The sequence below is a fragment of the Vombatus ursinus genome, unplaced genomic scaffold (genome assembly GCF_900497805.2).
Source record: "Vombatus ursinus unplaced genomic scaffold, bare-nosed wombat genome assembly UNPS02014798.1, whole genome shotgun sequence".
NCBI classification, from domain to species: Eukaryota; Metazoa; Chordata; class Mammalia; order Diprotodontia; family Vombatidae; genus Vombatus; species Vombatus ursinus.
The window spans coordinates 80,533,636-80,559,115 of NW_020954576.1; the positions used below are offsets into that span (position 1 = coordinate 80,533,636).

Sequence of the window (25,480 nt, forward strand, 5' to 3'; positions counted from 1 at the left end):
TTATTGTAATATTTTTTCCCTCTTATGGATGAGATTATAGGGAAAAATATTTCGTCATAAAATATATATGTGTATATATACACACACACACACATATATATATGTACACACACACACACATATACATATATATCTCACAGAGTACCAAATTCTTAATAGGACTTATAGGGAAAAGAGGAATAACCAAGAAATATGTATAAATACACACTAAGCATTTAAAACCACCTTTTAGTCTACTATGAAGTCCCTGGACTAATCATTTACAGATGGCCCCTTTGTCCTTTGAAGCTTCTAACACCAAGGTGTCTGTTGCAGCCCAGAGCAAGGTTACTGCTACCCAGGACAGCACTAATTTGCGATGTATTTTCTGTGGTAAGCAACATTACGTTTACATTATTTTTTTCAAGCTGTGGTACATACTGCTTGCACTTTTCATAAGTCTTATTAACCCTAGGCCATGGTCTAATTTGTGGTAATTGGAATTTATTATAAGCTACTGTTATATTGTGATCAATGTTGTTGTAAATATACATATATATATATATATATATATAACTTTGATAGCTTCTGAACCTGCTCATTAGGAGGGGTACAGAATCACTCTTTGGGAAATCCTGATCATGATCAACTCCTTGTACTCATATGCATAATGCATTTTAAATTAAAGAAAAAAAGTTATGTTTAGGAGAGAACTATCTTTTCTCATTAGAAATTCTTTTAGTGATTATAACTGTTAAGGTATATTGGAACCTAAAAAATGTCTCCTCTTAGACTACTTTTTAATCAAAATTGTATTACCTCCAGTTACTGGATGGCTGTGAAGGCAATAGAAGCTTCTATTTCAAGATCAACAGGATGGTGTCCTGGATACACTTTATTAAAAGAAAATAAGCTCAAGTAATTGTGGCTTAGGTGTAAACTTAGGCTTTTAGAGAATGCACATATAAGCCCACTTCATTTTGGTGCCCTAAAAAGACAAATTATGAAAAAATAAAAGCATCCAAGAGAAAGATTGGTATTCTATCTTTGGTATTTAGTTAGCTTTTTCATTTTTGTTTCCTTTTATTTCCCTTTATTCTAAAGTACTGTCGTTTTGAAACTCTAAACTCTAAAAAGCAGGTTTAATTTGACAGTTTTTAGAATGCCATGTAATTTGAAAAAGTTGGTTATTTAATAAGAAAAAAAGAAATATTTTAGATTTATACTATTTATATAAATTCACTTAAGGTTGTATTCATTGCTATTATTATTTCAGAATATTTCAACTTTTGCTGCTTTGTATCCAAGACAATCAGAGCATAGCACTTTAAATATTAATATTGTTAATTTACCAAAAGGAGATTAAGGATAAAGGAAAATTATTTTAAATTTGTGAATATTTGCTTGCTTGTAATTAGCAAGGAAATATTTATTGTATTCTTCCAAAATAAAAACTAAATTAGAACATTAGAATTTAATTGTTGTAACATTCACATATCAGTTGCATTGTTTACAGATTTTCATATAGTGACTGAGACATGATAGCTGAATCAGATTATCCATCATCAGCATTTATCAGGTGGAGCAAAATTTCCTTAGAATGTTATGCTTTAGTTTTAGTACTATAGGACGAATATTTCTGATTTTCTTCCCTAGAGAGGCCATCCAGGCTGTCTTTTGAGCCAGTCTGATGTTAATATTCTGTCCTAAATTGTAAACCAGTATGCTTATGCCCATTTAAAGGACATTCTAATTCTTGTTTCCTTTGAACATTCTTGCATTTTTGGTACATTGTTGTTTCTCTTTCATGTTAAGACCTATTAACAGAAAATAGGGCTTACAAATTGGCCAGCCCTTCTGTAAATTAAGAAGGGCTTGACCACCTGCAGAAAGACTAATTTATCTTCTGTCAATCAAAGTAATTTCATAAAAAGTTGACAGAGAAGTGGGAAAAAAAACAAAGCACCAGTTGTTGATTAAAATAGAAGCTACTCTTTTTTGAGTCTCCTCTGAATTAAGCTTTGAAATGAATGCTTAGAGCCTCCATTGAGAGTAAAAAGTGTAACATTTATTACCTTACTTACTACCTAGTTCTCATGAAATAGAGATGGTCCTGGCTTCTTTGAAGAATTTGCCAGTTGAGTGTGAAGTGGAGGGAAAGGTGGAGAAAGGTTTGAGTGATAGTTTGATAATGAACTTTGTGTCTCTTCTCCAGTGGCCAACCCAGCCAAGTTAGCTTCCAGGAGTGATGAATTCTTTTGGTTATAGGAACATAAAAAACCTTCTAAGCTGTAGAGGGATTGTTACTGACAGTTATCTTTTTTAAAGAAAATTTTATTAGCTTAATTTTTTGTGTATGTATGAAATTCTCCACTAATGTCCTATCTAATTACCGTATGATGATGTGGAGATGACCCCAATTTCTTGGCTATGCCAGTTGAGCATAAGCTCTGTCAGAGCATATCAAGTTTAGAATGGTTTCAAACCCAAGTGATGAACTGTATGCCTGTCATTAAAGGACCAACCTAGCTAATATCTAGAGAGGTTTCTCATCAGATTTGGCCATATAGGCAGCCAGATTTTTTCAGTCATAGATGCTCTGCCAAATTATAGAAAATTTCAAAAAATATAAGTGGAAGGAGTACCCACACCAATGAAATTACAGAAGCAGTACTGTTGCATTTTGAAGTGAATAAAATATATACTCTTTCAATGGTATGGTTAAGTAATTTGATTTGTATCTAGAGAATGAAAATAGTATTATTACTGGAATAGATATGTGATGTTAACAAGAGAATGATTTTTGGCAACTTGACAATTTAAAAGACATTAATAATCGAAGGAGATTTTCTATAATGAAATCATCAGGAAAATCAGTTGCTTTAGTAAAGAGTAGTAAGGAGTTTTTGGTAATCCCCTTTACTGTGCATTCTCTTCAGCCATCACCAGCCAGAAAAAGTTAACATCTGCTAAATATGTTTGTAACAATTCTATAGGAAGGTAAAAACAAAAGGACAAGGCAGCCAAGAACAAAGAGCACTCCTTCATTAATCTCTTTTTCTCATTAATTCCCTTTGTCAGATCCTACTAATAAATAAGGGTAATTTATAATTAGAAATCTCATTATGAGAGGGTAGGTTTTTAGATATATCATAGCTATTGCCAGCTCTTAAAATATGTGTTGATAGACAAAGCCAGAGTTCAAATGATCATTTCCCTGCTGTTAAAGAGATTTGATGACATTGTTTTACTTTATGCATTTTTAAATACCTTAAATATTCTGAGACATGTAATTGTCTTCCCCATACCATCTTCCCCTCTCCCTTATTTGAGTTCTATAATGACCATGATATTTTAGGAAAAGAAATGATGGTTAAGAATACATAGCCTTAACTATTCTCAGTGGGCACCTCATGTTTTAGGTCCTCATCTCTATTTTAAGTTGAGCAGAAACCTAATTCCAACTTTTGTTTTTAAAACCAATGAATAATCTCATTAAAAAAAGGACAACATTTTGGTCATTTTCCTTTAGCATGTTCATCCTTTTCAATCCTGCTCTTTTAATACTTTCAGAATGCTTATATAGTACAATAGACAATGCATACAAAATGTTTTATGGTCTCTGTATTTAAGATTTGGCAGCAAGCCATCATATGGTAGCTTTAAATAAAACTCAGCACAGACTAAACGTAGTTTTTTTCCTAAATTCAAAAACTTAGAGTGAACAGCATTCACATAACTGTGATAGATTTTTCTAGATTATAGCTCTACAAGGATTGGATGATTTTTTTTTTTAGTAGAAGTCTACTTATGGAGGAAAAAAAAGACTGCCTTTTACCAGAACAGATTAGAAAAGAGTCATAAGAGTTATTTGTTTTTCATAATCTTTTTATTATTTTAAAAGGACTTTAAAATTATTCCTATCTGTTCAAGGTTTCTTGTATAAAATATAGTAAACTTAGTTTTTATCAAAGATGAAATCACTCACAAAATTCTGCTGTGCTTTCTTCTGTAGAATCAAAAACTATTCTCTTATTTTCTCCAAAGAAAATTTTTCATGTCCATTTTGACTTTCTTCAATTAAAGTTCATTTTCTCTTTGCTTTTCTTAAAATTCAGTCCTGTGGTTTTTACTCAGTAGTTTTGCTTTTTAAAATAAAAATGTCATGTTTGAAGGATGATAGACTTTACTTTTGCTTCCCCCCTAAAAAATTGAGTGAAAATTATAAGATTGAATCCAGCCTCTACAGCCTCTGTCTTGGTCTGTTACATTTGACTTAAAATGGATTGTTTTAATAACTAAGTAGCAAACATAGTAAATTGATGTGATTCCTATATAGGAGATGTGAATTAATGTAGCTTTAAAAGTTAGGAAAGTCCTGATGTGGACACATAGAAGGAGCATGTTTCTTTGGAATGGAGAGGTAAATAAAATCACAAACTCCCACCTTTCACATTTTCTTTTTTCAGGTTGCATTCAGTATGTGGTACTTAATTGACAGACCTAAGCGTTCACAGCTATTTTGCAGATAGTGTCTTTAAAATTCACATATTTAGTTTTTGCTCATTTTAAAAAGAACTCTGTATAATTTGGATAGTTCTGTTGCTGAAGAACTAAATAACTGTTGAATGGATGAAAGAAAACTAAAGTTTAGTGACAGATCTTTAGTCTTCCAGTTTTTCTTTTTGTTGTTTTACAAAAATGCCTTTTCTGATATCAAATGACCTGGTATTCGTGAATTTATTAGTATAAGAAACCAAATCACGATGAAAAGAAGTAAGAGTTCAAGCCTATTAGGATGTTATAGACCTATTTTTATTAGAAAACTTAATTGAGATACTGATACTTATTTTCATTAGATACATCATTGCTTTGACATTAGTGAATGTAGGAAGAGTTATGTGAAATCTTGTGGGATTATTAAAATTTATAGGACTGGTTAGAATTTTTCAACACTTAAAACCTAAACTCATGAAATTAGATTTCTAAAAAGCAGTTTTGCAATATTTTAAAGTTTTCAGTTAGAAAGAATTAGCATTATGACATCAGTTTTCCTGATCTATTTATTTCAAAGGCAATAAATAATTTCTTCTTGAAAAAGTACATAATTTTAAGTTGATATCAAGTTATTAGTCAGGCTATTTTTAATAGACTGTAATTTAATAAGCTTTTGGATTATCATGTTAAAGTGGTCTGTAAAAACAATAACCATTACCAAATAATTATTCGTGGCTTAGTGGCCTTACAAATTCACAAGTTTAAGTTAGATTACCAAAATGTTTATCCAGATTATTTAAATGGTTTTTAGCAGCCTTAAATGTTTTTTAAGAGTTTTATATTACTAATTAGGATTTAGTATTCACTTTTAGAAAGTTTTTGAGTCTTTAGTTTTTCAACATGTACCTTGATATGTGGTGCAGTGAGAAAACACTCACCGTAGCCTGGAGACCTGGGTTCCAGTGTGATCTCTGTGCAAGCATGGACTAGGCTTATAATATGGCACTACTGAATTCACAGAGATGTAGTGAACAAAGCATTGTGCAAGCTTTAAAGTGCCATAGAAATATGAATTAATATTGTTATTACTGGAACCATCAAATCATTGCATTTTGGAACTGAAAAAAGAATTGGAGGTCATCTAGTTCAACACTTCTTTTTACAGATGAGGAACCTGAGCCCAGAAGCGTAATATGTGACATCCCCAAGAGTCACAGAACTTAAGTGATGAGAGTTAGGACTAGGATCCGGGTCTCCTAATTCCCTAGCCCAATATTCTACCTGGAATTGACTTTATTTCTTTTAACTGTTTCTATTTTAATTTCTATTACTTAAAAAAGACTTCATCTGCAGGCATTTTATCGTATTATTTTGTACGTGCCATGAACTAATATTGGAGCAAAATTTCTTCCTTATATATGCTCTTAAGAACTTCACTACCAGCATATCAGAAAGCTTGGCTACCTTTAAAGAAATCTTTCTGATAGACTAGTAAATGATTTTGCATTTAAAATTAAAAATATACCAGATATTGTAAATAAATGCTACCTCAAACTATTTAACCTATAAAAGATGGCCACTGTATAAAACTCATAACAGTATGAATTTTCATATTTAATTTATAGTAGATAAAAGTTGTTCTTAGACATTCTTGAAAGTAGGTTAATTACAGTGATGATGTCAATTACTAAAGCTAATTGCCTATTTGGAATAGTTAGATAAGAATGGCCTGGATATGCACCACCTTTAGATGCAGACTTTTTTTTCATCGTTTCTTAAATTTATCCATGCACTTGTACCTGCTTTTCTAAGAAAGCCTAACAACCACCTGTTATACCCATTCTTCCCCCAAAGTGTTAGAGTTAATAATACAAGATATTAACTAAATAGTAATAGACTATATTTGTATTTTTATTGGGGGGTGTGTGTGTGTGTGTGTGTCTGTAGTTGGTATATTTTAAGATACTTCCATTGTGTCTGAATGATACACACTCCAGCCTACAAAATTGTTCAGCTATTCATAGTGTGCTGCTTAGGTGAGAATAATAGATTTTTTAAAAATAGAGCATAGTAGACTTTAAATGTCCTTTAGTTGAAGGCTTAAAATTTATTACCTTTGGAAATTTAAAGAAATGCATCACCAAATTTATGTTAGCTGATTAATCTGTAATTTACAAGAAAATACAAATTATTTTATAGCAAATAATTACTGAAAATGCATTGTATAAGGGGAAAAATAGAATTCAGGTAAATAATCATGATCCTTTACTGCTGATCTATTAGCTTAGAATTCTAATGAACTTGATCCTTTCAAGTATAAAATCTAAACCTGGGTATTACCTAGACATTTAATCTTTTAACTTTCAGATCACAAAGATTTGATTTAGTATGTAGAAACATTTAATTTTATATGTTAGCAGTCTAGTGGCTTTTCAAAAGATCTCAAAAAATGCCTTTATTGATAAACATCTTACCGTTTTTATTGTTGAATATGTTATCCTTTTGACAAGTTTTGGCATACTAAATTTCAATATTTTCATATTCAAGACTAGAAGGTGACCATTATTTCTTTTACTGGACTAAGTTTTAAGATTGAAATGTTTTGACTCCTAAATATGGTATGTAGGAATAGTTCCAATATTGATTGATCTCATCTTTAAAAACTTTAAATTTATTTTACTTTTATCATTGCCACAAATTTGGGGAGCAGTTCTATAGTTTGCAGCAGAAATTGCCCCAATAATTGCTGGAATGATGGTTGATTAATGATAGACTTGGAACATTAGAATGTGTAGTGAGAAATGTGGACCTACAAAAAAGCTTATTGGTAGCTGTGGAAGATGCTTTTTATACTCAAAAGTCTTTGAAGATTAACTGTGTTAAAAATTCAGGTAGCTACGTTAATTATAATGGTTACATTTAGTATCTATTGTATTCAGTGCCAGAAATGCTGAGCCATTGAACAAAAAAGTCATTTTTCAATTGGCAAACAGATTTATAATGCGTCCTTAAATTTGCAGTAACATCATAAATCAGTATTAGTAACAAGGTTCTCATGCTCTTTCTCTCCTGTTTTTCATTTCCAGTGTTCTATTTAGGTGAGTTTTCAATTCTAATTCTTCCTTTTGAGTCTCTTTACACCCTTCTCATCCTTCCCCTCTCCCTCTTCAACCATGAGTAATTACTTCAAAGATAATGTTTCTTCATTGTCTTAAAGAATGTCAAGTTCAGGTGCCTCTTCAGATTCTCATTGAATACTTGTTTTAATCTTATGCTCTTCATGTTTAAATTTTTATTTTTTCTTTATTCCTGAAGTTTTTTCCATTTGTTTCAAGTAAGTCTTCTGGAAATAATGACAGTATTTTGTTGCAGTCTTCTTTCATTTGCTGTGTGTTACGAAGCTTATGTTTTGTTTTGCTACAAAAGGAAGATACATTTGTAAATATTTGTGATGATTTTGTATTATTTTCCTGATTTTATATATTTTATAAACTTTAATCTAAAAGTAATACTCATTCATAATCTTGTTTTCCCCTTTTGTAGGTCCTACATTACCTAGACAAAATTCACAACTGCCTTCCCAAGTGCAGAATGGTCCATCACAAGAAGAATTGGAAATTCAAAGAAGGTAAATTCATTCACATTGGGAATTCATAATTTTCTGTCTTACGTACTACCATTGAAGAATTGAAATGTGGAAAAGTCCTAACATTGACATTTTGAATGCGTTAGATACAATTTGCCTTGTCAATTTTTCTTTGAAAAATTTTTTTTTCTTACTACCAAAACTTTTGGTATAACTTTTATGTAATTATCACATATATTTTAACCCCCTAGTATGTATAAGGTATTAAGGTGGGCCATAGAAAGAACCATAAGACATGGTCTAAAATCTCAATGATTTTGTCAGGTTTAGATGGTAGGGCCCATAAATGAAAAATTAACTAGTAACTAATCAGTAGTAGAAATAGTAAATGTTATGACAATCCAGAGAAGTGAAATATAACAGTAAGCTGAGCTGGTCAGAGAAGATTTCAGTAAGAACAGATTGAGGAACTTGACCTGCGTTCAGAAGAGTTTTTAGGTAGTGAGGAAGAAGACTATCCTAGGTATGAAGACTGATGTGAGCAGTGTCATGATCTTAGAAGGTGATTGGTCAAGTCCTTACAATAATCAGTAGTAAGTGAAGGTGTGACTGGAGTGATAGCCAGGGACAAAACGGTGGTGAGTTTCAATGTCAGGCTAAGGATTTTGGATTTAAATATAGAGTCAAATACAAAGGCAAACTCGTTATTCCCCAGATTCTCTTCTACCCTTGCCAAGTGGGTTTTGGCTAGCAGTTAAAAGCACAGACAAGCATAAAATTATATGATCTGTAGTTTACAATACTGATAGGAGCTCAGAACCAGTCAATCACCATCAAAATAAGGAACATGCAGGTAGTGGGAGTTCAGAGACCAAAGTTGAGGTCGTAGACTTAAGTGTTGGTCCACATAAGCCAGGAACAAATCAAATTCAAAATTTCACTAAGTGTTAAGGAATTATTATTTAGAAATTCAGACAGGAAAAGAGGTTACAAGCAGAGTCTTGGTTACAAGCAAAGACTGGATATGAGGGAGTAGGTGAGATAGGGAACCTGGGAATAACCTCTCAGGATGTGATATAGCAACAAAGGTATGACCAGTGATCCTAGGATGGTGCTAATCTTTCTCTTGCATTTGTTTTAAGCACTCCTCTCTGTGTGTTTATATAAGAAGTGGCAAATATGTGCTGCTCTTTAGAGGATCATAAAAGCTCTGCAGGTACTTACGTGTAGCAATTGTAGCATAGGCAGTGGGCTAGGCTCCTGTGGAGAAACCTCACAGTTCTTTTTCCTTCTGTACGTATGTACCATGGCCAGATGAATCTCATGCTATTCCATTGGTCAAAAGTTTCTAATAGCTCCCTGATGCCTACAGGATAGATCAGTTTGTCAAAATTATTTATCAGGCTCCTATGTGCAGAGAATTGTTTTAGGAGTATCAGCATAGATAGAGTTGTATAGGATGTATTGGAAAGAAGAGAGAATCAAGATAGGATCACTGATCGGGAGGTATTAATGCAGGCCTGATTTGTCCTAAAGGCTTGAGCAAGAAATAATAGAAAGGAAGGATGGACTGCAACAGATATCTCAGAAGACAAACCAGAACTTAATCAGTTATATAGGAGTAAGAAGTTAAAACAAAATAATATAAAAAATAAAATAATATAAAATAATACAAATATTTAAATATATTTCATATATTATTTATATTAGATAATATATAGTAAATAAAAATTAATAGAAATAAAAATATAAAGTAAAACAAAAAAAATCCTGAACTTAGAATCACAATATTCCTTCAACTCACATTCTATGGAAGCTGGTTTGCTAAAATAGCTCCTGAGTAGAGAAACAGATATCAAGGAATCTGGATTATGGTAGGGAAACTTCTGTCCTCTTTTTTTTTTTCTGGCAAAGCCAGGGATCCCTAACTGTAAACATTTTCATATCTAATTTTGAAATTTCCACTTAACAGATTTATGTTGGTAACAAAGTTGGGGGGGAAGGCACAGGGAGGAGGAAAGAGAAAGGGTAAAAAAAAAGAAAAGGAGAGGAAGAAAGAAGAGAAGATAGTGTTTAGAAGAATTATAGTGTTTCATTGACCAAACAACCAAAGTATGAAGAAGAAGCTTGTTTTGAGAAATGGTCTAAGTTCTGGTTTTCAACACACTTGGTTTAAACCAGGATAGTGAATTGGAAATGACAAGAATATATTTGGAGAGAAGAAAAGAGCAGAGCAAGAGATGTAGATTTGTAAATAGTCTAAGTAGAAGTGCTAGTTGAAACTATAAGGTAACAACATCTCTGAGTAAAAAAAAAAAATACACACACACACACGTACACACACATATAAAGAGAACATGGAACAAAGACTGAACTTCTGGAAACATCCACAGTTAAGAATGAAAAAAGGAAGTCAAGTTAGAAAAGTAGGATAATCAGCATAGTTTATCATAAACTTCAGAAAGAGATGTTTTGTTTTGTTTTTTTAAAAGTGTTGGTGTAATTCTTTTCAAGAAGCCAAGATTTCAGGAAGGTGGTTAACTTGTACATATTTCCTGTTAGTGTATCATATCCTCCTTATTTGCTGAGAGTTAGGAGTTTCTTGTAATTTCTGAAAATCAGTTATTTGGTAAATTAATAATACTACCAGCTTTTACCTTTGAACTATCCTTGTCTTATTTATCTTTGTTCCGTTGTAAACTGGACCAGTAAGATTGAACATTGGCTTTGGTGAATAGAAGATACGTTAATGATAAATTAAGGGAAGACTCAACACTTCCAGATACTTGCTAGAGGTTGTTGTTGTTTTTTTAAAAATAACTTTTTATTGACCTATTTTGTTTGTTACAACATGTACACTTTTGAGTGTATCATTCCCCCACCACTTCCAAGAGAGGTAGCCCTATAACATAGGATAAAGAGGAGGGGTAAAAACACAGTTCAGCAAAACTAACCAACTCATCAAAATGTCTGACATTATATGCATTATTTTATGCCTATATAAGTTCCCCACCTCTTCAAACAAGACTGAGAGATACCTTCTCATATGTCCTTGGAGCCAATATTGGTTGGTCATTATAATTTTACAAAATTTGGTTTAAATTGTTTTATTCTTTCTGTTTACATTGTTATAGTCATTTATATGTTGTTTTCTTTGTTCTGCTTACTTCACTTTGAATCTGTTCATATGCCTTCCAGTGCTTCTCCAGATTCATTATTTCTTACAACATAGTATCATTCCATTTTATTCTGTTACTGCAACCTTTTTAGCCATTCCTCAGTTGGTAGTTGGTGGGCAGCTGGTTTGTTTCCATTTCTTTGCTACTGCAAAAGAGTTCTTTTTATTTTAGATATTAGACTAAGATTTTACAGTCATTATAATTTGATCTTATTTTATAACTTGTTAGGTAGTGAGGCATGGTAAATAGTATCCTGGATTGTCATGCAAGAATAATAGGGCTTGAACCTTACCTCTAACACTTAACGTTTGGACTAGAGACTTAACCTCTCTGGACTGTGGATTATAGATGATTTTCATTTTTCTCCATTAAGAAATGATACCTTTAAGGGATGACAATGGTTTTTCTTAACTGTGTGTATCTCTCTTTTGGTGATCTGTTTTGTTCATTTATTTAGCAAGCAAAGGAATCTCCATTAAAAAAAATGTTAGGTTGTTGTTGTTCATCATTTGTTCTCAAAGAGGACCAATGACATCACAAGGGTGATATCTTGATTTGTGCATGAATTAGATATAAGTGGGGCAGTCCTGTACAAAGTCATCAGCCTAACTTTGTCCTCTAGAGTCATCTAAGGTTAGTGGCAAGGCAACAGTCAGGATGACTGGTGATGTCCCAGATTGCAGTGAGTCACGTTGGCCAAAAGACCTAAATTTTAGCCTTGGTTCTTCTACTGATTAGCTCATTGACCTTGACTCAAGCCATTTAACCTTATGTGGTCTCAAAGACCTCATCTGTAACTTCAAGTAGGAGTATATAATCTTTAGGAGTCCTTTTCATCCTTAACAGTAATGCAGGATAAAATATGAAAGTGCAAGAGAGAGAAAGTGATTACTTGGAAGGGGGTGGTGGTGATGGTGGCGGATCAAAGCCAGTTTTAGATGAAAGAAATCGTGTGTGTGTGTATACACACACACTTATGTACACACATATACACATACATGTGAGCTGGGTGGTGCTGTGAATTGAGCTCTGGGCTCAGGAAGACTTGTGTTCAAATTTGGCCTCATATACTTATAGCTTTTACCTGGTCAAGTTACTTAACCTCTTTGTACTTCAGTATCCTCAACTATAAAATGGGGATGATAATCATATCTCTCAGGGTTATCTTAAGGTTAAAATGAAAAAATATTATAAAATGTTTGTCAGTGTTAAAGCACTATATAAATGGTCAGCTGTTAGCTCAAGGGTTGGTAAAAATTGAATAGAAGCAGCTTTGAGTGAGGTAGGAAGGAATTCAGCCTAGGCATTGAGGAACTTCTTTGAAAATAGCAAGTAGCCCAGTTAGATTGCAGTACCAAATTTTTAAACTGTCAAGCCACACTTGGACCAGATCAAAATGTTATTGGAATGGTAATTTGTGGTTTTCAAAGTTAGCATGCAGTTGGCATATTAATCCTTTTCTAATTGAGTTTGACACTACTAGTTTACATCATTTGCCCCCTTACAGAATTCTCTACCTACTTCCTCTCTATCCATAAGGATCCTATTTGAAGTTCAGAGTGGCCCTTACCCTCATTCTAATCCATGAAGTTTTCCCCCAACTTCTCTAGGTATATTAATCTTTTCTTCTTTCTGAGCTCAATAGAAGTCATTCAGCTTTATGTAATACTTTATTGTGAACTGACTTGTATTTTTTATAATTGCTTCTTTCTTATTAATCTTGCCCCCTCAACTAGATATTAAAATATTTGAAGGCAGGATTGATAAATTTCCAGGTGATAAGCACGTTTTAGCATTGAATGGATTTCTTTGTCTGTAGTCAATAGTTCCCATTTGGGTCCAATTCTTTAATGCTACCTCAAGCAGTAAATAATTGTCCAATTATGTTAAAAATAAAATTTCCCTCTGACAGCAAGTACGTGAATATTTGAAGCATTCTAGGTTTGTTTATGCGGCTATGTGAAACTGTCATGATCACACACACAGTGATTTTAGTGTTCATGCACCAGTCACATCAAACTTCTGCTTCTGACTAAGCACAACATGTTCTTGAAATTTCTCAGTCTGATGAGATTTCCAAATTGCCACAAGAAATCAGTATTTGAGCACAAACTGATTCCCAGTGGATGGTCAGATGCATGCATGTACCCTCTCTCATGTCCCGTACGCTGCTCCAGTAGCATTCTCTTATCTTTCTGTTGTCTGATAATCACATAATCAAGATATTAGGAACATTTTTGTTCTTGGATTGCAAATGTTAGAGTTTTTGGAAACCATGACCAGTGGACTTGTGCATTACGTGCATATAAGCCATTTTGACACATATCCTGCACCATCACAAACATTCTGGAGAAACAAACTTTATATTGCCTGTCATTGAATATTAACCCTGTTTTCTGTTTATGTTACTGTTTTATCTGGATGATTTTCCAGTTGTCAGTATCTCTGGTCAGTTGCATTCAGTAGTTTTTGTAGAAGTGTAGTTGGTGTACCAGTGGTGGAAGAGAAGAAAGTCAGAAAGTAACATCTGAATAGAGTCTTTCCTTACAAACATTGGTTTATATATAAACACTGTTTAAAATGGAGTAATATGTGTAATTGCACCATAAGTACATTTATAATTTAATACAGTAATATCATTAGCTAGTGTTAAGTATTTTATATCATAACATGCTATTCATTTTTATTGCTTGGTTAAGTGGCTAAAATAAAATTTTTTTATCTCTTTGTAAGAGTTTGTAATATTCTACCACTTTCAACCACAGATTCGTGTGAGTGAATATTTTAACTTTATTCTTGTTTTAAATAAAAATAAAGAAATAAACATGATGGGGAAACATTTAAAGCTGTCTTTGGGGTTGAGCCAAATATTGCAGAACTTTCTTTAAATAAAAAAGTCCAATGTAGAAGTAATTTCTATATGATTATTGTTATATTAAACATCTTCAGGTTGTAACTTTTTTCATTAAAGATGTTAAGTTCAACAAAACTTGTAAAATAAAATTTAATAGGAAGTCTTGCAGGTAGTAAGCATATGCGATCTTGTTGAATAATCTTTTTAATTCTTATAAAATGTTCAGAATATTTGTAATTTTCAAATTTTATTTTAAGTAGAAAAAATTTTATACTTTGTAGTTAATGTATGTTTTAATTTGAAATTTTAGGGGGCAAAAGTTGCTGTAGTTATTAGCATTTAGTGAATAAATCTAAAAGCATATTATGAATAGTATATTAAATTACCCTAGTTCACAACACCTTTTTTGTTGTTGAAAAGGATTCATGGAACAAAATACATTGGGAAACACAATGCCATCTGTAACCTGGGCTTTTCCTTCCTTTCCAGTCTTCTTATATCTTACTCTGGTCACGTGCTCTGTGATTGAGTGATACTGACTGCTTTGCTGTTCCACTCCATCCTCTGACTCTGGGCATTTTCACTAAGTCCCCCATGCCTGGAATGTTCTCCTTCTTCATCTCTGCCTCCTAGGTTCTCTGACTTCCTTCAAATTTCAACTAAAATCCCATCTTCTAAAGGAATCCTTTCCCTATCGCTCCTAATTTTAGTACTTTCTCTGTTGATTATTTCGAATTTATCCAGTTGTTTATAGTTTGCATCTTCTCTCTCCCACTAGACTATGAGTTCCTTGAAGGCCGGGACTGTCTTTTGTCTTTCTTTGTATCCCCAGTACTTAGCATAACTCCTGGCATGTAGTAGGTGCTTTAACAAATGTGGCCAGTTTCTCAATCTAACTAAAACAGTCTTCTGCAAAGCATGTATTTTCCTGAACTGTCTCTGTTGGTAATTGACATGCTCCTTAAAGAAGAAATGTTTGATCCTTTTGGTTACAGTTTTCAAAATTCTGTAGGCCTGTACCCATCTAAGTGCTACAGTGGCTAGTAGTATGGGCTTGGATTTGGGAAGATCTGAGATCAAATCTGTCCTTGGAAGCTGGCTGTGTGACCCCAGAAAAGTCAGTTAACCTCGGCCTGCCTCAGTTTCCTCATTGTAATAGCATTCACCTTCCAGAATTGTTTTGAGCAGAGCTTCTTAAACTTTTTCCCCTTGAGACCCCTTCAGCATTTTTTAAACTGTGCGTCATCGCTCATGGGGCCTTGACCCACAATTTAAGAAGCGCTGGTTGAGGACCAAGTGAGTAGGTGCTTAATTATTATTGAGTATTGTACTTATTGAGTAGGTGCTTATTAAGTACTTTTCCTTCCCTTCCCTTCTGATATTATAGCCTTGAGGCATTGATTCACAGTCATAATATTAGAGCCTTCACTGGACATTATCTAGGCCAACTCTTCCTTTTATAGTTAAGCAGAGTGAGGCCTAGAGAAATGGCCTTTCTAAAAAACTGTCTGAGCCAGGGTGCCAGATTCCAAATGAACTTAACTTTGAATTTACTCAGCTTGGAAGTTGGACAGCATTCTAAAGTCTGATTGTGTGAAGAGGTAGACAGAAGGAGTTGGAGACTTGAGTAGAATAATTTTTAAAAATCTTTTTTGTGGGGTGGCAGTAGAGGGGTGAAATGTTGGGAGTAAGGAGCTAAGGAAAGTGGAGAAAGAAGGGGGGAGGGATGCCTGAGCAAATATTTTATAGTGCTTAAAACACTATTGAAAAATACTTTGTTTATTTAGTATAATTTTCCAAGACTGGTTTTTCTGAGTTTCTTTTATACTGATTATCTCTTTATTTTCTATACAACTGAGGTAAAATGTATAATTAAATGTGATTTTATAGCTATACAAAAGCATCAGAATTATATTTCTGACTACAAAATAACTTTGTTCTTTCTGTCTTTTGGGGGTGTGTGTGTGTGTGTGTGTGTGTGTGTGTGTGAAATAAATGAACTCAAAGAACAGTACTCTAATGGTAGATGAATGTTCTCTTATACCTTTATGAATTAGGAAAGACAACAAAGACATATAGAAGTATATGGCTAGGGACAAAAGGTATGATTTCATTAGTATAAAGAACTCTCTTGTGAGTAAACTGCATCTACCATTGCTAGTTTCCCACCTTCTCTGCAACTTATATTCTTAGATTTCCCTAGTGCACCCAGAGGTTATGTGCCTTGCCCAAGGTCACACAGTGAGTATATGCCAGGTCTTCCTGGCTCTCCAACCAGCTCTCTAGCCTTTTTTGATATGCTACCTCTCTGAATAGGCAGGTAGGTAACTTAGTAGATAAGAGTACTGTGCCTGAATCAAGAAGAATTCAAATCTGGCTTCAGACACTTATTAGCTGTGTGAACCTGGCAGGTCACTTAACCTTATTTGCCTTAATCCACAGGAGAAGGAAATGGTAAACAACTCCAGTATCTTTGTCAATGGACAAAGTATTTGTCCCAATGGACAGTATTGGCATGCTATGGTCCATGGCGTCACAGAATAGTCAGACATTACTGAACAACTGAAGAACATCCCCTCTGAATTGAAATATATTCAGAATCAATGTAAAGAGAATGATAACTGTAATAAGTATAAAATAGCTGAAAAACAGATGATTTAAAAGACAGGACATTAGTGATTGAGGGATCAGGGAAGCCCTTATGTAAATTAAATGTGATATTTTTAATGGGCTTGGCTGGCATAATGCCTAGTGTATAGTAGGCACTTAATAAATATGCATATTCCACTCCCCACCCTCACCCTTTGCTTTCCCCTCCCCATTCCAGGGTGGTTACTTCTTGAAAGAAGAAAGGGATTCTTTGATGTAGAGGTGAAGAGAGAGTACATTACAGATATGATGAATCGGATATGGTATATGTGGAACAAAGAGAATGCTTATTTGCCTGGATGGTATCCTATAGGAGGAATAAATGCATAGTGAGCCTGGAAAGATAGGTTGGAGAAAAGTTGGCAAGGGTTTTAAAAGCTAAATAGAGGAGTGTATATTTTCTTTTCTTTTCTTTTTTTTTGGTGAGGCAATAGGGGTTAAGTGACTTGCCCAGGGTCACACAGCTAGTAGGAGTGTGTATTTTAGAGACAATAGAGGTTGACAAACTCAGGCCTGACAGCCAAATCAGACTGCAGTTTGCTTTTGTAGGGCCCTGGTAACTAAGCATGATTTAAACATTTTTTAAATACAACAAAACTTTATTTTAAAATGTAAAAGCTATTTTGGAAGGCCTGGTGTGATCAGAAAACTATCCCTATGTGAAAGGAAACTACTAGAGCTGGTTGAATAGGGAATGATGTGGTCAGAGATCTGTGCTTAAGGAAAATCACTTGTACTGAAGTGTATAGGATATACTCAAATGGAGAGATAGATACCTGAGGTAAAGAGACCAATGGAGAGGCTATTGTAGTCATCTAAAATAAAGGTTATAAGGGCTCAAATTAAGGTAGCAGCTATGTGAATTGAGAGAAGGTGTTAGATATCTGAGATGGTGGGGTGGGGTGTAAATATGGCAAATTTGTTATGCATGCCACCATTTATAAAATATTATAAATACACACAATAAAATGCTATAAACATGTATAAATCTTTCTGTGCTCCAGAATTTTGTGAGTTCATCCCTGTGGATACTCCCTTAATGGTGATCCTAACCCTCAAAAAATTCATTCTCTCTCATTGACCAACTTCTCTAAAATTACCTTATTTTCAAGAGACACATATGTGGTTTATTACCAGGTCTATATTCAAAACCTTTTTAGGTTGGTAAGACCTGCCAAACTTGTGTTCCACTGGTATAACTTTTAAAATAAATTCTAATGGCTCACCGTCACCTCTAGAATCAAATATAAAATCTTCTTTGGGGTCATTCTTGTTCTTTCTAATTTTGCAACATTTTGTATTCTTTTGTAATTGTACTTTTCTATTTACGTTGTTGTCAGTGTGCATATTGTTTTCATGATCTACTTGGTTCACTCTGTATCAGATTGTATAAATCTTTCCATGCTTCTTTGTAGTCTTCATGTTCGTCATTTCTACTTAGAGCATATTAGTATTGCATTACGTTCATGTACTACAATTTGTTGTTTAGCCATTCCGCAATCAGCTAGCATTCACTTTGTTTCAAAATGTTACATAATTCTAATTGTTTTCCAAAATGGTTATACCAGTTCTACCAGCAATATACTACTGTGCTTGTTTCCTTACAACCCCTCCAGCATTGACTATTTCCATGTTTCTCCTTTTTACTAAATTGTAGTTGTGAAGTTGAAACTCTCAGGGCTCTTTTGATTTTCACTTTTTTTATCATTAATGATTTGGTGGGCTCTTTCATGAGATTCTTAATAGTTTACAATTCATCATTTAAGAGCTTTGTTCATGTCTTTTGACCATTAACCTATTTAAACAAAAATCCCTTTTAGTCTTACATATTTATGTTAATTGTCTCTTTAACTTGGATAACAAACCCTGTTCCATGGAATTTGATACAAAAATGATTTCTCATTCCACTGCTTCCCTCCTTATAGTAGATGCATTAATTTTGTTTGTGCAGTAGCTTTTTGATTTTTGTGTATTCAAAACTATCCATTTTATTTCGTTTTCATTTTATTGTATTTTAGGCAATTGGAGTTAAGTGACTTGCCCAGGGTCACACAGCTAGTAAGTGTCAAGTGTTTGGTCTGAGGCCGGATTTGAACTCAGGTCCTCCTGACTTAAGGGCTGGTGCTCTTTCCACTGCGCCACCTAGCTCCCCCTTCCATTTTATTTCTTGAAATTGTCCCTGTTATGTATTTGGTTAAGATGACCTACCCATAACTGTGAAAGGCATATGATCTGTTCTTCTAAAGATTTTTTTTTCAGAGCATGATCTTTAATATTAAAGTCACATATCCATTTTGAATTTATTGTGCAATATGGCACAAGATACAGGCTTAAGCCAGAGTTTTTTCCTACATAATTTATGTTTTCTAGTTTAACACTAAACTATTGAGTGCCATTGTTTCTGATTCTTCCTTCCTTATCTAGTGTATTTGATTTACCTCTTTTTTTAACTAATATTTTATGGGTTTTGTTTTGTTTTTTATTAATACTTTATGGTTTTGATGACTGCTGTTTTATAGTATAAAATAAGTAATGCTTTTCTCCTGTCAAACCCCTACTTTTCATTGTTTCCTTTGAAATTCTTTGTCTTTTGCTTCTTCAAATAAATTTTCTCCCCTTTTTACACAGGATTTCTTTTTCTTGTCTTTTTTTTTTTTGGTGAGGCAATTGGGGTTAAGTGACTTGCCCAGAGTCACGCAGCTAGTAAGTGTTAGGTGTCTGAACTTAGATTTGAACTCAGGTCCTGACTCCTGGGCCAGTGCTCTGTCCACTGTGCCACCTCGCTGCCCGTTTTTCTTGTCTTATTGCTATTGCTTTTTGGGTAGAGTGGGTATCCTTTGCTTTACTCTGTATTTATTGAGAAAGCTTATAGTGTATCTCCAGTGTATATGATGCTTACTTTTGGTTTTAGGTAGATATTTTGTATAACATTTTAAAAAAAGGTCCTTTCATACTAATATTTTATAGGCTTTAAGATTGTAGTTTATCAAAGGTCTTTCATCTATTCATAATTGTGTTGTTTTGGAAATCTCTGGGTTTAATGTGGTTAATTATGCTCATTATTTTTCTGATGTTGAAATACCTTTGTCTCCATGGCCTAAATCCAATAAGATCATAATGATATTTGGATATATTTCTGTAGTCTTTTGACCAGATTTAAATATTTTAAAGTTGAAATACATTGATTTATGTTGGTCTTTGATTCTCCTGTGCTTAATCCTTCCCTGTTTTAGGTATTAATACTATTTTATCTCATGAAAATAACGTGTTAGTATGTTCTTTCTCAGTTTTTTAAACTACTTGTATGGCATTGATTCTATTTGTTCGTTAGAACTTTAATACAGTTCTGTCACTCTGTTTGGACTAGAGTTTGTCTGTCTCTCCCTCCCACTCCCTCTCCTCTGTCCCCCTATCCTGTCCCCTCAGGTTTGGTAGTTCCTTTTTAGCTGGTTCTGTTTCTTTGTCTGAGATTAGATTTTTATTGAAGATCTCTGTTTGCTCTCTTGTTAGTAGTTCATACTTTTGAAAGTGTTCCTGTTTCTTTTGTATTTTTAACTTTGTCAGCATTTAACTGCCTAATAAGTTCAGATAATTTTTTTCTTTTTGTGATTTCATCTTATCTGCTTGCTATTTTGTTGATTTGATTTTCTCTTCTATTTAGTCAGGTTGTTTGTCTTTTCAAAGAACCAGATTTTAGTTTTATTTTTTGTTTCTATAATATTTTTGGTTTCCAGTCGATCTCTTACTCCTCTGATTTTTAATGTGTGATACCTTTTAATACCTCTTTTCAACAGTGATAGTCATGTAATTTATTGACAGATTGATAGTCATGTAATAAATTCTTACAATGAGAGATTTTGTTTTTATATTTCCAATATAACAGTTAATGTCATTCTTTGGTGTCCTCTTCACATTATTAATCCTGCTTCCTCTCCTAGTTGTGATGTATCCAAAGCATGTGAGTCAGCTCCTATTAACTAGGATATTATGTCAGTGTGAGCAAAGAGCTTAGTAAATATCTATAAATAGTTTATAAATCACCATTACTGTATATAAGAGATAAAAGGGAAATACTTATCTAGACATAGGAAGAAAGTTAAGGAGAGTTGGAACAATGAAAGTCTGTAACCCTCCACTTGTCCTTCAGAGGCACAATGGACCAAAGGTTGACCGTCTTCTCTTGTGAGTACTATGTCTCTTGACAGAGAAACACTAAATGCTAGTGTGTTAAAACTTAACATTTTTCTAATTTTGTGTACTTTGATTCATGAGTATTCGTGTAAAGATAGGAAGACTAGCATCATACCCCTAAAGAACAGTAAAAATATGCTTGTATTTGATGACAAATGCAAACTGCTGTTCTTAGTTTTCAGATTGTTATTCTGAGGGTTTAAAAAAAAATCAGTAATAGCTTTCCAAATGAATCCACAAATTTTTTCAACTGTTGTTTTTAACCAAATTTGTTTGATCTCTAAGAGATACGACACATAGGATATATAAAATTAGCAACCTTAAGTAGTCATTTTTTCTTACAGATGAGGAAGTATTCAATGTTAAAGACCTTATATATTTATTTATTCATTCAGCTATTTACTTAAGTATTTAGGATTTATATCTTGCTTTCTTAATATTTGAAATATATAAAATCCTAATTCTAGAGGCAATAAGGGTAACTTTTGGTTTTCATAGAGTATTTACCAGTAATACATGTGGATCATTGGTCTAGACTACAGAGTATTCATTACTACCTATTCTAAGCACTTTGTAGGATTCAGCACTACATATTTGATTTCTACCCCTAAAAATGACAACATTTTTGTTGCTGTTTTTGAATTAAAGCATGTTGAAGATACCAGATTTTCATTACTAATCTCTTTAAATTAAAAAATATTGACATCTTCTTTGATTTTATAAGACATTTGTCTTTTGAAGGATATCTCTCTAACACTAGCAAGGGTTATGCTTGGGAAAGGTTTTTGTTGTTGGCATTGTTCTTTAGTAGAATTCATATTTATATGGGGCTGGAAGCTTTTCAAACTGCTTTCTGTATAACAAGTGACTTAGAAAGACTTGTTTCTTATGAATAACATTTGGGCAACTGTGGGTCATCCTTGACTCCTCACTCTTAACCTCCATGTCCAGTCAGTGGTCAAGTTCTGTCATTTTCACCTCTATTACATTTCTTACATAGACCTTTTCTTTTCTTTGACACTGTTACCAACCTGATACAGATGCTTTTACAACCTAACACCCTATTGAAATAGTCTATAGTAGTATTGTAATTTTTTTATCTCCTTGCCTCAAGTCTCTCCTCATTCCTTACTGTCCTCTATGCTGCTGTGAAATTGATCTAGCTAAATCACTTATTTGACCATACCACCCACTTTTACCCCTAAACGCCCATTCAGTAAGCTCTGGTGGCTTCCTAATGCCTCCAGGATCAAATATGAAATCCTCTGTTAATGTTCAAAGCATTTTGTATCTTGGCTCCTTCCTACATTTCTTGTCTTTTTATACCTTACTTTAACCATGTACTCTGTGATCCAGTGATGCTGGTCTCTTTTCTGTTCCTCAAAGAAGACACTCTGTCTCCTGACTTTAGCCGTTTTCACTAATAGTCCCCCATACCTGGATTGCTCTCCCTGCTCTTCTCTGCCTCTTAGCTTCCCAGGCTTCCTTCAAGACCTAGATAAAAATCTCATCTTCTATAGGAATCCTTCCTCAGATTCTTTTTATTCTAGTGCTTTCTCTCTGTTGGTTATTTCTAATTAATCCTGTAACATAGCTCTTTGTACATATCTGTTTAAATTTCTCTCCTCTTTAATTGTGAACTCCTTGAGGGCAGGGACTGTCTTCTGTCTTTCTTTGTATCCGCAGAGCTTAGCATGGTGTTTGACCAATAGGAGGTGCTTCATAAATTCTAGGTGACTGAGTGACTGACTGGTAGTAGGTTTTTAACGTAAAGGATCTCAATTCTTGAGTTGACAGTGATATTATAAAGTGTGGGTGGAGGAGAAACTTAGGTATAATTTTTTATGGAAGATTCTAACTTCAGGCTTTTTTTTTCTTTAGTTACTCTGGGCAATAGAATATAAACTTCAAGTTATTTGAGTAAGAACTACAAACTGCTTCTCTTATATTTGCTTCCTTTTTGTTGTTGTTCAGTCATTTTAATTGTGTCTCACTGTGTCGTGACCCCATTTGGGGTTTCCTTGGCAAAGATACTAGAGTGATTTGCTATTTCCTTCTCCAGCTCATTTTACAGATGAAGAAACTGAAGTAAAAAAAGGTTCAATAACTTGCCCAGGATCACTCAGTGTCTCAGGCCACATTTGAATGCAGGAAGATGAGTCTTCCTGATTCCATGCCCAGTGCTCTATCTACTGCTCCACCTAGCTCCCCCTTTTACCATATGACTAAAATGACAAGGACAAAGACATACCTCTCCTAATAGGTTAATTATCTGTAGTACCAATGATTTAATGGTTCAATTTACTAAATTACTTTAAAAGAGTTATAAAAAATGTTAATCTTTGCTGCTTCCCTTTGAAATAGACAGGTGGTTACTGTTCTAGGCAAAGTTTTATTTCTTTGTAGTAGCTAAATGAATTAAATTTAGCAAATGCTACATGAATTAAATTAGCAGATGTTCTAAAAATCTGATTTTGCCACTGTTTGAAACTCCTTGTACCATTGGAGAGGGTATGCACACCAGTATCTTTTGCTGTTTCATAATCTATATCAAAAACTCCCAAATTGTGGGTTTTCTTCAGTCTTCTTTGTCCTCTTTCATTCTCCTTCTACACTCACTCTCTTGGTAACTTCATCAGCTCTGTACAGATGAGTCAGATCTATATATCCAGCCCTAGTCTTCCTACTTTAGTCTGTCATTTGCCTGTTGGACTTTTCAAACTAGATATCCTGTAGGCATCTTAAGCTTAACATGTCCAAAACAACCCTTTATGCCCTAGCCTCCCTTCTTCATAACTCCTCTGTTTTTGTCCATGATGTTACCGTTATCCCAGTCAAAAGGTAAGGCCCAATTTAGTGAGGTTTTGATTATAGTTCCAAATTACTTAACAAAATAGATGGACCAAATTCACAGCTCCACCAACAGTGGATAAATATACCTCCTTTCTCTCAGCCCCTCCAAAATTTGTCACTTTCTTCTTTTGTCAGCTTTGCCAATGTGATGGCTATGGGATGGAACCTCCGAGTTGGCTTTGACTTGCATTTTTCTTAAATATTAGAGATATGGAGCATTTTAAAGAATGTTTATGTAGATAATGTGAATTTTATTCCCTGGAGAACTACTTGTTTTTTTATGCTGCTTCTTGAATCAAAATCATTGTTGGTAATATGTTACAGCCTACTTAACACCCACCATGAGGATTCCTTTGACTCATCTGCAATTTTTATTCTGGTTTGCAAAGTATTTTCCTCACAAAATTTTTGTAAGGGTAGAACAAGCATTATCCCCATTTTATGATAAAAATGAGACTCGGGTACCTTGTGACTTGCCCATTGTCATATAGCTAGTTAGTATTACTGGTGAGAGAGGTAAAAATTTGGAAGTAATTTGTATAGAAATCATTGTTAAAGGTATGAAAGTTGATGAGAGCTCTGAGGAAAGAATGTAAAGAAAGGGGAAAACGCTAAGGACAGGGCTTTGGGGGGAGGCAGGTGGGAAGAATAAACAAAAGGAGCAGTTAGGAGATGAAATGTTCAGATGTATAGATTTTATAAAATTTGAGAAAGGAGTTTCAGTAAAATGATAGTGTGGAACCAGCCATTCATATCAATGTACATTCATGCTATGCTAATAACATTATTAAATAATATACATATATAAAGTCAAAAGGGTAAAGTAGTTCCTGTTTGGGGGAGAAGTCAGGGAAAAATGGAGGTGATATTTGAGTTGGGTTTATAATAATCACCAAAATTAGCATTTATTTAGTGCTTTTAAGGTTCCCAAAATGATTTAGATATTATCTGATCCATATAACAATCTGTAAGGTGGGTGCTATTATTATCTACATTTTACAGAAGAGGAAACTGAGAATTTAAGTGACTTGCCCCAGGGTCACAGTAAATGTATGTTATTACTAAATTGTAAGTTCTTCAGTGGAAATTCTTTTGAATATCTCTTCTGTATATAACCTCCACCAAGTGCCTAATAACTGTCCTTGGCAGAGAATAAGTAATACATTTAAAAGATGTTAACAAACTAGTAAAAGTAACAAAAAGGACACTGACAAGCTCAGACCTATCACATCTCCTACAAAAAATACTTAGTATTTCTTAAGTATAAAAGATTTAGTTCTTTATTGAGAATTTTTACATGTATTTTTTCTCATTTGCATTTTTACGCTTTATAGAAACATTTACGCTTTGCTTTATAGAGAGAAACAACATTCATTGTTTAGGTTTCTTTCCACCACCCCCATTCCCCCATTGTATTTTTGTTATTCTCCCCTTAAGTTTTTACCAGCTGATTTAGACTCATTTAGATGACCTGTAAGCCATCTTCCCTTCGGTTAATATTTCTCTTTTGGTTTATCTGCTTATGTTCAAAGTCTTTAACTGAGTTTTTTTTCCTCCCTGGATCTTTGGTAATTTCCATTTCCACTCCTTTCCCCTATTGCCTATTTTTTTGACTCCTTCCCCTTTGAGATTGGATCCATAAGAATTGGCTCTACCTTAAAGCTGTCTCAGCCTCCTCCCACACTAGAGAAT

At 33.8% G+C, this 25,480-nt stretch overlaps 1 protein-coding gene across 7 annotated transcripts in view; it reads left to right on the forward strand.

Annotated features, from left to right (window-relative positions):
• LOC114049815 (protein enabled homolog) overlaps positions 1–25,480 on the forward strand; it is a 132,594-nt gene that overhangs the window by 78,533 nt on the left and 28,581 nt on the right. For 4 of the 7 annotated variants that reach the window (XM_027871228.1, XM_027871230.1, XM_027871232.1 and 1 more), the window contains exon 4: positions 8,020–8,104. In XM_027871228.1, the coding sequence (XP_027727029.1) occupies positions 8,020–8,104 (85 nt within the window). Of the gene's footprint in view, positions 1–315; positions 373–8,019; positions 8,105–25,480 lie in introns of all 7 variants that reach the window. The other 3 variants (XM_027871227.1, XM_027871229.1, XM_027871231.1) reach the window with 1 other exon arrangement.